The 18,205-nt window shown below is 45.1% G+C and overlaps 1 protein-coding gene and 1 long non-coding RNA gene across 2 annotated transcripts in view; one reads left to right on the top strand and one right to left on the bottom strand.

The window, feature by feature from the left end:
- Positions 1-7,652: 7,652 nt before the first annotated feature.
- LOC121837039 lies at positions 7,653-8,406 on the bottom strand. Its single transcript, XR_006078070.1, has 3 exons — positions 8,335-8,406; positions 8,133-8,199; positions 7,653-7,939 (listed from the first exon to the last, which is right to left on the bottom strand). It is a non-coding gene; the product is annotated as an uncharacterized LOC121837039 (long non-coding RNA).
- A 6,418-nt stretch (positions 8,407-14,824) lies between these two features.
- Positions 14,825-18,205, top strand: part of LOC115317863 (ornithine decarboxylase-like) — a 69,970-nt gene continuing 66,589 nt past the window's right edge. The window contains exons 1-2 of the mRNA XM_040205729.3: positions 14,825-14,920; positions 15,435-15,531. Coding sequence (XP_040061663.3) covers positions 14,825-14,920; positions 15,435-15,531 — 193 coding nt within the window. The remainder of the gene's footprint in view (positions 14,921-15,434; positions 15,532-18,205) is intronic.

Below are 18,205 nucleotides of genomic sequence, written 5' to 3'. Positions count from 1 at the left end.
ATAAGGCGTCCTGTCTAGTTCTCCCTTCGTTTTTTGTCCCTGTTGTTTTGGCGTATTACACAATGAAGTTCTTATCGTTGCAACCTGTTCCATTTAATGACCTTGAGTATTTTGAGCAACACGGGCTCTCGAAAGTCTCCTCAGACATTTTGCGTTATTTCTTACTCAATATGTCGACTGCTACGCTGAACACCATTTGAGCTGAGACACTGGATGGGAGTGCAATGTTGTTCCTCAAGAATGCTTCATGCTCTGCATTGAGCTTTTTCAGCGAAGCAGTGGAAGTACTATTTACCTCGAATGTAGAGCAAAGCTTCGTCGCTGCGGCCGTTGCTTGCTATTCGAGAGATTTAGTAGATCGTTACGATACCTCCGATACCCGCGATTACGGTACCCGATAACGATATGATGCATGCGCAAAGACGGCGGCGAGCTATCAGATATCATTATCGGAATCATCGGACCGATCTACTAAAATTCTTCATTGTCTAAATCTCGAAGCTGTGGAAGTCATCATACATCTAGCCAAGAGTAGAATAAGAATTGATTTATGTCCATTTTACTATACCGACATTTATTGCCAGACATAGCAAAACATAGTTGTAACAGTAAGGTGATAATTAAATAATAAATAAGGTTTGGCTCGATATTCTTGTTCCTCTGGGTCTGAACAGTTCGAGCCTCGGTTGAGACGTTGGTGAATAAAAAAAAAAAAAAGGTTTCTACTATACAAATATAAGTAATAAAAGAAAAATAAGGACACTCATAACAACAATTAATTAGAACTTCGGTTAAAACAAGGAAATGTAAACGCACGTTTGCCGTGTGTACCTTTCTTGGTGCCTTTCAAAAACGCACGACGCACGAACCGACTGCAGTTTACTCCGGTGTTCTCCAGATAGACGTCCGCTGATGCCGCAGGCAGTGAAGGGCAGAGTACTAAGTAAGCCGCGCTATGGCCCCACTCACGAGTTTCACTCTCTCCTCAAGCCAAGAATATCAAGCCTCCGTCAGCCACCATTATGTTTTATTTGTAAAAATATCTGCTTGAGATAAGATGCGTCCTGCTGGGGCAAAACAGGAAGAAGAAGGAAGACCATTACCATTTTCCAAGTGCTCGCAAATAGCTGACTCACAAAAAGGGTGACTGAGATGCTGACAACCTGGCTAGAATTCACAAATAAAGTGGTCCAACCATAGAAGTTGGACTACAAAAAAGCAAGTAGCTTTTAAAACAGGGTCAAATAATATGAAAGATGCAGAAAAAAATCATCCTGTTTTCTAAGAGAAGATGATAAGTGTGCAGCAACGAACTAAGATGCTTGTGGCAATAACACCATCACATATTGTCGCATCTCTTTTAGTGGATTTTACGGTAGACGGAACGTTGTCTGGTGTTGTGACATTATGAAAATGGTCGTAGTCACTATAACCAAGAAGGACATTGTTAATTCTTGTCTGTGCACTTACCACCTCGAGCTTCTCGAAGAGGCGCACAATCACTTGGCGCCCACCTCTCCCCTTCTTCGATCGCAAAGAAAAAAACAAAGGGACAAAAAAAACGGATATAACTTGCCCCCCCTTTTTTTTTGTAGAATTTTTTTTAACAATGTTGTTAGGGTAAAAAAAAAAAAAAACATCAGGGGCTTAATGTTGCAAAAAAATGCTTTGCGGAACTGAAGGGTGCCAAGCCTCCCTTTGCGCTGGTCAATTCGCGTGACAGTGTCACTGCGCTCGACTTTACCAAAATGAAAAAAAAAAAATCTTTATTGAGAAAGGGGGGAGGGGGGGTTGGGTTCTGGAAAAAAATGATTCGGATTACAATCAATCAATCAATCAATCAGTTTATTAAGTCACAAACAATTACATTTGGGACTAGGGGGCTGGAAAAAAGCTGCGTACTCGCAGCTTTTTCAAGCTTTTTTCAAGGAATCCGTTACGTCAAAAATGTAAGGAAATTACTTTAAAATTACCCTAGAAAATATGTAGCTTTTCCGTTACTAAATTACTGATAAATGTAAGGGATTACAAGTAATTCCGTTACTTGTAACGGATTACGTACAAGTCTGGGTATATGTATAGATGGTAGCGAAGCTTCCATAGAAGCCCATAGGCGCAAAAAATGGCGGCTCATGGGGCGCAGCGCCATCTGTTAGTTGCGCGGCATTGTCATTAGTCATGCTCGCCCGTGACGTACGAGAAGTGACGCTTTATTAAAAAGGAACAAAGAAACACGATATGACGTATTTTCCTCAAGATTCCCTATTGAAAATCGCTCTGAGGGGACTTCAGGAATTTTTTAAAGGGTGTGAAGGGGACTTCAGGAATTCTTGTGATGTTTGAAAGGTGCACCGATATTTCCTGGTGGGTTCGTTGGCCCCGTCAGAGAGTTTCCTGAAATGTCTGAAGTCCCCTTTACAATGCCTTGAAATGTCTGAAAGCCTGTCAAGAACTTTTCTAATGGGGTCGGGAAAACCTTCAGGCTTCTTGATATGTCTGTGGGGACACGGCCTAGGTGGAGAAAATACATGTCGCAGAATTAGAACATAGCTACGTACTGTTCACAAAGGGAAAACAAATAATTATTTGGAGAATGTCGATCGTATGTGTGTACGGTCAGTTTTATTACTGCTCTTCTATCAAACACAACTGGGCTCCTCGACCTGTCTGTCACTGGCCGGGTGTTCGGTCGCCATGGGGGCTACGGGTTCGATCGCCCCATGTGGAGAATTGACAAGGCGCGGGCCGAGTGTTGTTGGCCGAGCGGCGTTTTAAAGGCGAACAAGCTTTACTTGTTGCACTAATAATAATAAAAAGGGCAAGCCGAGAGAAGCGCGTTCCCCAAATTCAGGGACCCTGGGGAGGTTCCGGGGGCGAAGCGGCAGCGACTCGTGCCGGGAACCGGTTTCCCCGCGGGAAATGGTCCCCAAAAAGAAAAAAAAAAATGAACAAAACTATTTTGCTTTTCATTCAGAGTCGGAATTCCTCTCTTTTTCGTCGTCGCCAAAAACACGAACAGGCAACTCAAATCTCCCCCCCCCCCTTTTACATTGCCTACACACACACACTGCGTTTCTCTCCGCCGGGCAATGGGGAGAGGGTGCAATACCGTCAGTTCCGGACAGCACGCTTCTCCAATGGTCGGCGGGAGAGAGTGGTGTGAGGACGAAGAAGTCAGGAGGCCGCTATAGCCATTTTCTTTCCGCTCGTGGGCGGTTTGTTTCTCACTGCCATGGAGATCTGGAACGGACCGGTTTCCTACATCCAGAAAGGTAAGCACTGCTTTGAGGGCTCGCCCCTTGGTCTGTTTTAATCCGTGCCGTTTCTTCCTTGAACCTTGGATCCGCAGGTGAACCCCAGTTCGGCGCTGGCCGCCTTCAGCACCGCTCGAGCGCCATCGAGTTCAGCGCATTCAAGGAGATGGTGGCCGGTGTCGGCCTCTTCGCAGCAAGCCTGGCAGTCGGGATCAGCGTCCCACCGCATGTAGTGCCTGCGCACCGGGATCATAGCACTGTGGGTCCTGGGACGGTGGATGACGGCCGCTGTCGCGCCTTGTTCCTTGCGCCTCTTCGTCCGACCGGCCTCAGAAGCATCCAGCGAGCGAAAAATACGCCGAAGACGCTGCCCCGACGACATCGTGGACGAAACCGTGACTGTGCTCGGAATTTCTCAACGGTGACGGGATCTGCTTGCGAGTTCGTGGTTTTCGCTAAACGTGCTTACTGAGACTGTGTATGTGTACCTGAGATGCACCTGCTCCGTTTTATTAGCTGAAGTACCGTACATCAGGAATTTCCCCAACGGCATTGTGAGTACTTTGAAAGATATTTTTCGTTGTGATGAAGAAGTTAGTTGCTCCTATTTGATATGATCTCTTTCGTCGACGGCTGCTTGCGCCCAGGTTTGAACAAGCGTTCGTTTTTATCGTCTTTTTGAGTTTTAATACGCATGTAAAACTCGATCAATGTCCGCAATAAATTTTCAATAACGTTTTGAACTGAATTTTGTCTATGGTTCCGAGTCATTTAGGCGTCTAAAGGGTTGATGGGCTAAGGGGTTTGGGTTGAAGGGCTGTGGGGCTGGAGGGTTTTTTCTGAGGGGTATACCTGAAGGGTATCTTTGAAGGGTTTTGAAGGCCTGTGAGGTCCCATAATCCTTCAAGGCTGATGGGCCTTTTAGAATTGTTTTCAATAGGGTTGTGACGTCACGATTGTTTTCGGCGCGAAATTTAAATGATTTTCGCCCGTGGCGCGAAATTTAAAGTTTTTCAGATGTTCTACATGCCTGCTACCGTCCTTCAAACCTTGCTTCACGCTTAATAGCCTTGTTTGTATCAGTCACTCCCATGTAATCCCTCTCCCAAAAGAACCAGTTTTTTTATCAGTTCTGGGAACCACCAATAAGTTACTATCTTCAACTAAGCAGTGTGTTACAGCACGCCTATGAAGGCGTACTTATCATTGTAATACCGGCTTGTTCGCAAAGAAAGACAAAAAGGCACAAGCTTGGTTTACACAGTTTATTATATACAAACTTACAACACCACCACTGAACACTTGATGATAGATATGGCATTAAAAGGAAGTGAAATAAGGTCTGGACAACTCTATGCACGCACTTAATACTCTCGACGGGAGGCACGTTTACGCATTTATCTTGTACTGTTCACGTTGAGAGCTCGTAACTAGATTTAACTATATCAATCACAGGTGGAGGTGCGGGGCTATGCATGTCTTTTGCATTGGAATGTCCGCATGAATTAATGCTTCAAGAGATTGAAAATTGAGACGTTTCGTTATAGCACATGCGCTCGTCACACACATATTGCGCTCCACAGCTTGGCTATTTATGTGAGGATTAGTACGCAGGAAACTGCCACAAAATGACAGGAAAGAAAGCATTAGAAAAAAGATAATAATTCGCTTTGTGGCAAATTGTTAGCACCATACTGACTCACTGAGTTACGTTTCATCGCAGTTTGATATACTTTTGTGTACCTCACACAACCAAACATTAATCCAGGTTTATGTCTCAAGTCGTCAAACTGCACAAGAAAACATCGAGGTCAACGCTTCTTCTCACACACTCCTCAATAATGCACAGGGTGTGTAGGGTGTCTACCAACCTGGAAAACTTAAACTATTTAAGTAAGGGGGATTATATTTGAAGAACAGGGTAATATAAAGGGAATCGTAAAAAGTTCCTAATCAGTAAAAATTATAAGCGAAAGTGGAACGGCAGCGTGCAACGAAGCCCGATGATTGCACAAGGATTTCACGGTGGTGCCGCTGCACTGAATAACGTTGCCCGACACGTCATTAGGCAGCGCAGGCCACTAGGCACTCCCTGAACCGAAGTAACGGTCAACATTTTATCGAAATAGAGAGGAAAACCTTGGGAAAATTGGGAAATTTGGAATAAGTGATTTGGTAGACACCATGTCCCATCATTCAGTGAGCAACGTCATCTAGCACTATACAGCGAGGGTCGAATGAATCTAACATATTTTACTTAGAACGAAAAAATTAGTTTTGCATGCTGTGACACTGAAATTTTGATATTGATTCATTGAAAATTCAAGTTCATCTAGCTGAACCTATACGTTGATTGCACTGTCTGAGCATTAGAAACAAACTTTTACACTTAATTTAAAGTATGATAGATTCATTTGGTCATCACAGTAGACAGTTTCGGCAAACCGTGTGATAATTTAAAGGCATGTACTCGCACAATCCGGTATGCCAGCGTGATCGTTGAATGCAACACGTAAGACAAACTAAAGGGACTTCCTGTGGGCATAACGCAAGTGATGTCTCATCTGCACAGCCTCTGGACTCGTTGCTGGGTTTTGCGTCTCACAGCTGCATCAAGGAGCTCAGTATTTTTTTTACGGGCGAACCAATGAAGCCTCACCCTTGTAAAGAAAGCAAATAAATCACCATAGACATCCTCACTGCAGAGTGTCAGCAGCTTTTCGACCTTCTCATGAAGAGTGATGCACAACGCCTTCCCAACGCCTTCTTCCAAAACAAGACTGTCAATTGACGCCACAAAAACCTTCTCACAAGCTTGAACGAAAGAAACAAAGCAAGGTGAGGGGACCGAGAGGCTTCCAAAGTCTCCTTCAGCCGTTTCTTTCACACTCAAATACAACAACACTTGGCTGTCATCAGAAAAAGTGGCATTCTTGATTTGCAATTCACATTGCTGAGTCACGTTTTGACATGTGTGATATTTGATAAACCTTGTTGCAAGCCATCTAGCAAAGTAAACCATGTTGTTAAGTGATAATAAAGTGGGATAACTACAGGATGTGAGGTCAGCTGCACATTGTGGAAGTGAGCTTCCTAGACTAAGTGAAGCTGACGGAGATGAGAAACCAACCGGAAGAGCCGCTAAAAGAGTTGCCACGTCCTCTTCGCAGTTCCTCTTGTCAGACAGTTTAAACAAGTTGCTAACTAGGAGATGTCTAAAGGCTGCCTGAAACTGCCGCCAAGAGGAATTGGCGTTCGCACCAGACTTTGACCTTATTACGGAGAATGTGTTTTCGAGAGTGCATCTTGGTTGAGATGGCGAGTCAGGAGGTATCCAAAACCATACTCAGATGTCAGGTGCTCACAAATCAGCCTAATAGACCGAATGGTCAAGGAGAAACCGCTAATACAAGCAGGCTGCCGTGGGCACCCAAGAACGGTAAGGCTTTCGAACATATGAAGGCATTCTTTCAGAAACTCCTTGTGAACAGAGCCTTCGTGCATTGCAGACACATATGCACTCTTCCCGCGTTTCTGTGAGCTGTTCAAGCTATCAAAAAGACGATCCATTTTTTCAATAAACTGGGCCGTGTGGATAGCTTCAACTGGCAGTTGCTGGCAAGTTACCATGGCAAACATTGCAGCAGCACAGTGATTACTGAATATTTGCGCTGCTAGTTTCACTGACATTTTGGAGGCAAAAGTCAAATTAAAATGCTTCTCACTGAGCCTTGGCATGGATCGGATTTCAAGCTGTTTGTCTCTTTCGTAAGCTTCCCTGAGGAAAGAGCTTCTCAACGTGTGGTCCCCAACTTGAAAATTGTACTTGAAGAACATATTTCGTAAGCACTTCAGCAGATGTGGAACATCAAATAGAAAAAAAAGTGGCTTCTCATTCACAGTTACGTAGGGCTTCTCAGGGGTAACAAGGCCATTGAAAAGAGCAACATTTTGATTGCCTTGGTCACATACGACAGCTACTGGCTCCAGGCCGGCTTTCACAAGCAAATTGTGGCACTGGAAAAGAAGGTCACGCAAAATGTTGGCAGGTGTTCCCCCATGAGCAAAAAAATAGCTCAGTGGCTGCTTACATATCGTACGAATGCCTTTAGCCATAAACACAAGAGCTTTGTTTGCAAGGTTATGGCCTCTTCCAGCGTTACTTTCTTCGAGCCCTTCAAACCTGTCCACAGAGGGGTTGTACGAGAGCTCTTTCGTGACGTGCATCTTGTCAAAGGCAATAATGCATGGCTTGTCTTCTGGTGAAAAAGAAGCTGCACGTCTTTTGACTAGTTCGAAAACTTCTGGGTAAAAACCAACCCTCAGGGCAACACGCTGAAGCCAAAGCTGTAGCGACCTATCGGATGGGAGTCTCAACAATCGCCTACAGTACCGGTAACCCTTAGGGCTGTGAAAGTACAAGCCCAAGGCAAAGGCTTTGTTCTGGCTGCACCACCGCCTGCCGAACCTGCTCGCATTGGTCATCTTCAGCTGAGCTTCCACAAGGGCAGCAACGGCTGGAGAGACGAGGCTACGTACACTTTCAGCTATCTCAGTGACAGTCAGCATATGACGCCGTCGCTGCAGTCGTTGCTGGAGTCTCTTGTTATGTTTCCGAAGCTGTCGAAGTCTGGCCCTCAACACGTCCATCTTCCCCTTGCCCTCGGTGCGGGTGGCACAGGACCCTGCAAGGGGAAAGCAAAAGCAATTATGAAACATTTCGAGAAATAATGAAATAAACAATGTGCCTCCTCTGAAGAAAATGTGGAAGTACAAGTAAACTTTGTGCATCATGATGGACACCTACGTTGGTGAGGAACCGCAGAAGTCGAAGACACCGACGCATCATAATCGGTAAGGGAAGGTTCAGGTGCCCACACATCGTTTCCTCCAGACGGCGGGCCATGTCCATCCATCGCGCCTTGCATCGCGTATGTGTGATCCACTACAATAAACAAAACGATGGAAACAAAGTGAAAGAGTGGTTGCAAAAAGCTGAGCCAGCTATGACTGGTCAAGTACTACGCAACAAAGTAGTCTTCAAAGACTGTCCTAAACAACGCACACTATAAAAACTTACCATGAACTCTGGTTGGAGGGCTAGTCTTCGTGCCAGAGGTCAGAGCCGTGAGACTGCTCCCCACATCTGCAAAGCAATGACGAGGCAATTAAAAAAATCTGTCAAAAACATCAGTCATTGTATTGTTTCAGGAAATTCCTGCGGCATGTGACAAGCTGTAGCCCGTTGCAACCTAAGAACGAAGGGCGAGGGTAGGACAGGCCGGGGAGGAAGAAGCAGACGGAACGCTGGAGAAGAGAGAGGAGAACCTCCTTCTCTCTTTAGCGTTCCGTCTGCTTCCTCCTCCCCGGCCCGTCTTACCCTCGCCCTTCGTTCACAGGTTGCAGCGGACTATAGATTAAAAACGTGTTCATACATGTTTTACATGTTTCCCAAAGATGGCTGCTTCACGACAGTCCGAAATATATAAGAAACAAGGCCTGCAACACTTCTCCGCCAATATGCAATTGCTTTTACCTTCTTCTGTAGTGTGGTGCTTGTGACACCGTGATGATGTGGGCCCATCGGTGCTACTGCTGCTGGCCAGTGTGGGCTCGCCCTCGCTAGTCAATTGGCCAGGGCTGCTGCTCTGGACGGCATCTCCGGCACCTATGCAAAGTTAAGCACACACGTAATGTACACTAAAAAAGTTCCCTGTATCTGCATGTAAAATACTTTCTGAATAAGCTCATCTTTTCAAAGTTGGTCAAAAGACCAACTTTTCAGAGAGCTGCGTGTAGTGAAGATATTTGATCACTATGCTTTCAAACTTAGCATAAAGTATAAACAGGAATGTTGCGAGTTAAACAGTTTTTTATTGTCATTATCATCACTTCGAAAAAAAGCTGCAACATATTCCCCCCGTCACTCCGATGTTTGGGCAGTAGAAACGTCACGAACAGATTATGGCCTCAAAATGATTAAAATAAGCTTGCCAACATTACTGAACACTCTTATGGGCTCTAAATTTGATGTCGAATCTTCCAATATGTGTGCGCTTAAGGATTATTTTCTTTATAATTAAACAATCCTTACTGCTCTTGATTAGCTAGAAGATTTTTGCTTTTGTTCTTGTTTCGTTAATTTTTTGCTGTTAAGTATTTTGTATTATATAAATTCTTGTGTATGACTTCCCCAGTGCTGTGTACCTGTGGGGGGCTGAGGACCAGTCAAGCTGCTTGCACAACTTTTTTCCTCAGCTCCCATCATACTTGTATGGTAAAATAAAGTCATTATTATACTCAGTAATAATGAAAACAATATTTCGTGCTCACCCTCAGTGGTCAAATATGCTGGTATTGCATCACGACGCAGCCTTCCTCGGTAAAGAAATGCAGAGGGTTTGAAGTGCCTGGAGCATACCACCCGTTCCCGCAGCTGCTGTGGTGTCTTGTTCTGTAGGCTTCTGTTCCGGCAGAACTCAATCCAGACCCTCCGCCTGAATGTGAAGCAGTGTATTACTTTACATACCCTTGGCTAAAGTGGACATTTAAGAAAGAAAAGATTACACAATAATGTTAGCGATAAACTAGTCACATCATTGTACTTGGTCTCCCGTCTGGGTCCAGCGAACGCCATGAGCGAGGAGCACACCTCTGTGCCCGTGAGGTTAGATAGGTTCACAACGCAGACGATTACATTACTAGATTCCCGAGCACGACATCCACAGGAAGTAGACCTGATAGTCGCCAGCACGTTAGAGGGACGACACCAAACACGTTTCAAGCAGAAAGGACGTTTTAGTGTTATTCACACCATAACATGAAAGTTCGTTAAAACTGAAATGTTCAGTCATTGTTTCTTATTAGGTTTTTGGGGTCACGCAGCCGTTCAGCAGAGGTCAAGCAAAGCCGCCACTAATATCTAAGATTAGTTTCGTCTCGCGAAGCTTGGAACGGAGACTGGGCCCAAAAAAGCTCGATCAACGAGTGGTAATTACTAAATGAGCATGCATGAGGGCCCATAAAAGAGGTCAAGAGCTTACCAGACATCACCGGACAACGGACATCAGGACATCACACATAGTTGCAGCGGACACAGCTGCTACAAGCTTCACCTTGCAGCGTCTACAGGAAAACGATGGAGTGTGATGCCAGCGGTGCAGTCATCACTTGGGGATCGCGCTACCGCGCAGCGCCTCTTTACATGGGGCGGGCGCATCGTCCCGACGACAGAGCCTTGAACGCGCCCGTCCGGCGCTCGACGACAAAAGCAACCAAACGGCGCAATAGAATTCAACTAGTCCAGACCGTTCGTTGGAAAACTTAAGACCACGAAGTCGTTTTAAACTATTGCAAAAAGTGAAAGTTCGACGGGAGCTACAGAAACGTAGACACACTGGCGAACGCAAACAATGCAAACACGAGGCGTATCAGGACTGCGAACTTCTGCCGACGGCGAAAAATAGCGACGTTGTAGATGTCGCAACAAGTATGCATAACATATTACATATTAAACATAACCTGAAAAATTCACCACACTAAACATGTTTAAACTAATTTATTATTAATAAATAATACTTTGATTTAAAGTCAACTATATAAGACACTGAAAGTGTGTCTTTAATATTTTACCAGCTTAGTGCTTGGCCGCGCAAAACATAGTCGCGCTGCGGTAGCGCGGCCTCCAGGGTGACGACGCTAACGATTGGTTTTGGGCCGCTTTTTTGCTCCACTTTCGCGACCTATATGAATTGACCTTGTACCAGCTGTGAGTTGTTCACCACGGACACCGATACAATAAAAAATGATAACAGTGGTTTTTGACGCAGGATATGCACATGTGTATTTCCGTCAAGTGTCACTCGTATCGGTCCATTAGAGCGTGTGATTGAGCCCATCAACTACATATCTTCGAAACACATATGTCGAAGCTACCCAGCAGAACATCTGCCCGATAGGTCGCTCGCAGCTCTACTGTTGCTACGCGATTAGCAGCAACCTATTCACAAAATAATGCCGCATGGATAACATTTTGAGGGTGAACACCAAATATTGCCGCGTCGGTATTTTGTGGGAGAGGCGAGGCAGTCGTATTCCTATTCTTCCACGCACTTCTTTTTTTATACCTCTAGATTATCTTTACTATATATTCTAAGCATTTCTCGTAAGTAAGAAGATTTCACGGAGGAAATGCTTTTGGATTTTAAGACTTTACATCGGAGCCATTTACTTTTAGTGACCGTGACCTACAGTCGCGGTCACTAAATGGCTCTGATATAAAATGTGTCCAAACGCTATCACAAAAAAAAGAAAAAAGAAACCTGCTTGATTGAGCTAATGAATAGAGTGCTGCCTAACTTTTCACAAAGGTGATTTTCGATGATGCATTTGTTATAATTAGAATGCAATTAATTGCAAAGGTGCAAGCGAGCTGGACAAGAATGATGAAAATCATTCTTCATGCATTTGTCATAGTAAAATTTTGTGAGTGCAAAGGAAAAAAGAAAAGAAAGAAAGATAGTAATTCTTATAAACAGATTGAGAACAGAATCAAACCGTCTGGTTAAAGCTATTGCCCCCAAATGGCACTATATGGGAGAAAAACTTGATAGACGTACACCGAAAAGCAGATCCATACTATCCGAGCGTGTGTGCTGCCATCTGTGAGCTGTAGCGTGAACCAGACTTAATATTTTCCGCGTTTCTCCCTGTGCAAAGGAATAACACCATTTTCTCTCCTTTCGTTTTCTTTTTTTTACCCAGAAACCTACACTCAAGCAATCTGAGTTTAAAAGTGCACTGTCTGGAGAACCTGTGGAAAAAAACGTTTATTGCGTTCCGCTCCTTCGCCTATACACACGGTGATTGTTTTTCGACCGAATAATGCCTCGAAATGCCCCGTAGTAGCGTGGGAAGAGTAAATCGATGTTCATGCCTTTTAGTTGGGAACGGGAACGGGGCACGTAATTAGAAATGGGGCTAGCATACACGAACTGAACTTTGTTACGCCACGGCGGGGTGGTGGGGCGTACAGCGCACTTCCGGTCTGGGGCTGTAAGCGAAAAAGAGAAGCGACACAAGAGCACGGAAAGAAAGCAGACGAATCACTAGTTCAGACTTGCGGATTCGCAGGCGAATCCGCAAATGGGAACTGTTGCCGGCGACGGAATATTCGATCTCGGGACCAATCGGTCAGGTACAGATTTGTATCGCGCAGAAAACGTTTCCACGCCGTCACAACCAATTGGAACGCACGGAGGAAATGGCGCTTGCCGGCGAGTCGCCCGAGTTGTTGGGGTGGCCACCAGAGTTGCCGGAGTTCCCAAGTTGCGCAAAAGGCGCCGCCAAAAGGCCGCCGCGTGTCGGCAGAAATGGTGATTAAGACTCAGTTACTCATCCCTGGTCGAAAAGAGGAATCTAAAAGACGAAGACAGTGTCCACAAAGAAGATCTGTGGATTGAAATTGGCGTGAGGAGTACGTAAGCACGTTGTCTTCGTTTGCTCGTTATTTTAATATTTCCTTTACGTATCGCCGAGAGATTGTTGCACATTTTCTCGACACTTGGTTTTGGCCTTAAGTGCGAAAGGAAATCTGCGAAAGCATTTTTTAAAACACCACTCGAGTCAGGGGCAGTGTGCTCTGATATCTGCGAGAGACAGGACCCGCGCGGACGCGACGGGTGGCAAGAAATGTGGACGGCGCCGTCTTTTACCGCGGAGTAAATTCGGTCGGCGACAAGAGAGTTTTATGCGAGTTTGAACGCGGCCGAAGGGTTAGGAGTGCTCGAGCGCTTGTCAACTTTTTTAAAATTTTGTCAATGCACGATCTTGGTGTTTTTCTGCAAAGAAAGAGCGAAAATAACAAGGTGCATACCTCACAGGTGATGTCTTCCTGCTTCTTTGTGCATAGAAAGGCGTCGGCAGCGATATGGGGTTATCGGGACCGTCAACTGAGGGCCGCCGATGTCCGCTTATATGCCCTGCTATACCGAAGTGAACAAACGCATGGGAGCCTTCGCTATAGATTATTTTATTAAGTCTATGATCTCGACAAAAAAGCTTCGTGCCAAACGAAGGGTTTGTGGACTGCACTTCGTGTCAGGTGAGGAACCTCTGCGGTTGACTACGAGAAGAAAATATTCTGAAATGTGGTTATACAAAGGTAGCTCTACGACTCTAGGGCACTATTGCTGCCTCAATAAGACGCGGAATGCCTGCAACATGGTTCAAGGCACTGGTAGCAGACGACAAGGTTGGTTTCTATTTCAAGTCTGACAGGATGTGACGAGAGGTACAAGAAGCCTAAATGAATTGTATTGTTTAGTTGAACTCTTTTTACATGTGCATTACGCTGTGCCACTTCACAGACCATTGATTGCTTATGGGCAGGGAAATAAAAACACGATGATGATAATGATGATGATGATAATAGCGATCATGCTTGGTGTTCCAAGTGTGTCGCGGTGTCCAGTGTGACGCAGAAGTTCCCGAGGGCGGAAGGCGAAGCACCACGGCTAATGGGCAATACCATGACCTTTCGGCGGAATTATTTTAGTTCCGAAGTAAAAACTATGAAATAAATAAGAGAAGCATGACTGGCAATAAAATGTTTTGGCTGATATCGCAGCGCGCTACAAGGCCTTTTTGGTTCGTGAACAATTTTGGAGAAGAAAAAAATAATTTTGTCCAACAGAACTACGGGACCAAGAAACAAAACGAGCGTATGCAGCGGAGGCATTCAAGGTACCCCCCCCCCCCCCCTCCCCACTTACCCTCCGAAACAATCAAAGACGCAACACTCAAGGAGGAAAGTGATAGCGACAGTTTTTTTAAACGAGAGCTGGATCTTGCTGATTAATTATCTGGAAAGCAGCAGGTCGTGCAGGCGAATCTTATGCCAACGTTCTCTGCAAACTGCCTCAGGCCTTCGTGAAGAAGCGACAATGATTGGTGACAAGAGAAGTCCTCTTCCTGCACGACAACACCCCCGTTCGCAAGTCTCGTGTTGGCCAGGCTGTGATTCGAGAGCGTGCTTTCGAAGATCTTGACCGCCTACCCTACACTTCCCATCTGGCGCCCTGTGACTTCTTTTTTATTCCATAAACTGAATACCTTTAAGGGAACAAGGTTCCATAACTTGAACTCAGTGGAAACTGCCCCAGCCAAACACACAAACAGAACGCTTTTTTTACTTTGAAAGGTCTCGGGAGGTTTTTTCAGGCAGATGGGAGATGTAAAACTATTTCGTTGAAACAATACTCTTTTTTTTTTTTTTCAAAGCCACGGTAGTTTTTTTTTTTTTTTTTATATTCGAGTCGCAACACTTTTTTGTTATTAAACTTTTCATTTCCGTTCCGGAGTCTGTTTTGCCGGAGCCTGTTTTGCCGGAGCCTGTTTCGCGCAGGTTTTCCAGCTGGCTATACCAACACTTTTGCTGCCAAAAAAGAAAAGGAAAACAAAAATTCATCATCTGCAGAACAGTACGAATAGAGCCAGCATACAGCGCGCATTAAATTGAAGCATTTCTTAGTGCTAAGTCATCAACACAATTTGCTGTTTTCGGTACCGGAATGGCGAGAAATATGAGGAACAGTCTCGATGGACACCTCTCCGTCTACGTAGAAATGAATGCTTTGGAGCTTGCTCGAGAACTGGTAAACCAACAGGTAAGTGAACGGAGTAGCCGAAAGTTATTAGAAACGCAGGTGTTGGCATCTGTAAGGGTATGCGGCCCAAAAGGTTTTTACCGACACAGAATCTGCTTATTGGCTAGATTTTATGCAAAAAAAGTGTTACGTTCAGATGTTATCCGTTGCACCCAGCATACACACAGCCCATGAAGGCAAAGCATAACCGCACAAATCATATATAGACGTACTTAGTAATACTTAATGATAGTTAGTCAAGCTTCAGCTTGGCTAGGTGTGACCCAAAGGATCTTGCGATAGTAGGGGACTCTCGGCGAGTGCAGCTGGCCTCTAAATCCTCATGCATGCCTTGTCTTCTAGCTGGTATTTGCCAGATGCCTTTTGTTTCTTAGGCACGCAAACCCACAAAGTTTCCTTTTTGCCATTTTAACGGTCGTTTTCAGGGTAGACGCGTTGTAGGTATCTAGAATCTATACAGAAGTGAAGAAATGAAGAGGTGTTCATAGCCGAAATCATGTCATTCTCGCCACAGGAAACGGACGAGGCCTTCTATATCTGCGACTTGCGAGGCTTGGAACAAAAGATGAAACTGTGGCAGCAGGAGTTGCCACAAGTGACACCATACTACGGTGAGGCGGTTCCCCACCTGCTTGCTTACATGTTACATCTTCGTTTGCGCACTTCGCTCATTTACAGAGAGGAGCAACTTCATATTGTTATTTATGAGCATGATCTAAATGTAAAATTTTGTAGATACCTTGAGGAGATCTGTCCTTTTGAAGTGCGTACTCGTTGCCTTCCGGTGCGTTTTGGCTGGGCGTGCTCACCACACGCTGAAATGTTATCGAACGTGGGGTGGGCTGGAAAGCGACGTTTTCAATTACCTGCATCTTTGCAGTTCAGTTGCTCATGGCTGAAGTAAATGGCATACTCATCGAATCTGATAAATAATGAGTCAATAACCACACAGCACTAGGCCGCGTCGTCACGCGTTCTATGATCATGGAGTGTTGAGAACTGGCAGCGGTACCCTGGGGGTGCTACTGACCGCTCTTTGAACCCGCTACGGATCATATCGTTTCTTGTAAAATGTCTCCAATTGAGAGGATAATCTCTGGTCTCCGTGAAAAATGTAGCAGGCACATAATCGACATGACAATTGAGCAGAAAGACATGGTGACGACAGCCTTCTCGAGAAGTATACCTTCCTGGAACATTATGGTTATAGCCTTAAAGGCCCGCGGATAACTCGCGGATCATCCGCGGATATCCATAGATGGCAGATGCAGATGCGGATCAAACGAAATCATATTTGACGGGTTGTGGATCGGATTCGGATGGCAGGGGCTGCGGATGCGGATCGGACGCGGATATCCACTGGTCTGGATATTTCTGCCGAGGCAGCCTATACACGTGTTCAACCGCAGAGTGTGGAGTGAACAAAGGCCCGACCACACTAGCGTCGCGGAGGCTTGCCGCGCGCCGCTGGCCGCCGCGGGCTGACGGCTAAAACCAGTTTTCGCCCGCGGCGGCTCGCCACTCGGCGCCGTCAAGGCAATCTGCCCGTGCGCTGTTGAGGGCTCGCCGTTTCTCGCCACAGAAGAAAGGAGCCAATGGGAAGTGGCGTAGATATTGACGTTGCGATGCCATGGCAAAGCGCAAGCCGCTTCTCCGGGCGTCTTTGACGTTGCGAAGGAGCGTTGTTTCGTTTCGTCTGCTATCCCTATTTCCCCAATGCCTTTCCAATGCCTTTCCAAACGGAGCTGTTCTTTGAAACTGCGACTATTTTCATTTTGATATATCAAGACGTAGCCGTATACCTAGATAAGGACGCTAAGAGGAGCTGCTGGGAAATTATCGGAGATTAATTCGGAATAACAGGTGAGTTTCTCCGTGGAACTTGTCGCATGACGCCTGCGTTGTGAAAGATGTATGGATTTGGTTCACACTCATAAGTAGCCTTCATGTCTCGCGCTCAGCCGGGGTAGCAAAGCACTGACCTGCCTGTCGTGTGTCTCGCGGCACGATGAAGGAAGTGACAGCCAACCAAGTAGTTCCCAGCAGAACAACCCCCAGCCTTTATTCCGCGCGCGTATATATCGCCAACCGCCGTACCACTGATAAGCGGAGAGCGAGGTGAGTCACGTACGCAGGTCAGATAGTGAATGACAGTCAGTGTTGGTACAGCAATATTTCATTTCATTTCATTTATTGTCGCTCAAAGACATCCTTTCCTACGTATTACATGAGCGAGGATTTGGAAAAAAATCATACCCCCCCCCCCCCCCCCCCCCCCCCAGAGCACAATACATATAAAACTTTGGGTTCAAAAACTATCAAACCCGAGGATTCGGGGAAAAAAATACAAAAGCATAATACATAAAAAACTTGGCATTCAGAAACAATAAAAAAAAAAGAAGAAAGAACAACATCAGAGGGACCCTTGATTGGCTCAAGTAATGTACACAATGCCAAGAACAATCAAACCGAAAACAGATTATCATTTTGGAAACCTAATTCAACAATAATTCGCTACATTTTTTTTCTAAACAACAACTCGTCACGTTCAGCTGCCAAAGAGTCTGGGAGTGCGTTCCAATTTGAAATACACAAAACTAATGGAGATGAGAGGAATAGATTAGTGCGTGATGCAAAAGGTTCCACTTTCTGGGTGTTATCACATCGGGCCGAAATATGGGTTGCAGGCCTACAGAAAGTTTGTCTGAAAGTAGAGTCACTGTAATAAATTAGATGAAAAAAGCACAAGCGTGAAATTTTCCTTCTTATCTCCAAACATGACAGACCCAGATTTTGTTTTAAACTCGTGGCACTGGTTTGATAAGAGTAATTTCCAGAAATAAAACGGGCGGCTTTACTTTGCAAGGCCCCAAGATTTTTAAAAAGGTAATTTTGGTGCGGGCTCCAGATTATATTTGCATATTCTAGTTTCGGTAAAATTATAGTTTTATAGGCAAGCAGGCGTGTCTCTTGGGGTGCCTGGTACAGCGTACGCCTTAGAAAACCGAGTTTTCTAGATGCGCTTAATGTGATGTGATTAATGTGCTCGTTCCAAGTTAAGCTGGATATGAAATGGACACCTAGATATTTATACTACGTGGCAACGTCTAGTTAGAGAGAGAGGAGGCTGTACTGGGTCAATATAACATTAGTTTTATTGGTAACTCTCATTAGCCGGCATTTTTTTATGTTAATGTTAAGCTGCCATTTTAAGCACCAATTACTAATTTTGTCAAGGTCAATTTGCAGAGCACAACTGTCATTTGGACTACTTATTTTTCGATA

The sequence above is a fragment of the Ixodes scapularis genome, unplaced genomic scaffold (genome assembly GCF_016920785.2).
Source record: "Ixodes scapularis isolate PalLabHiFi unplaced genomic scaffold, ASM1692078v2 PGA_scaffold3__209_contigs__length_174095766, whole genome shotgun sequence".
NCBI classification, from domain to species: Eukaryota; Metazoa; Arthropoda; class Arachnida; order Ixodida; family Ixodidae; genus Ixodes; species Ixodes scapularis.
This window is presented reverse-complemented; position numbering and strand designations above follow the sequence as displayed.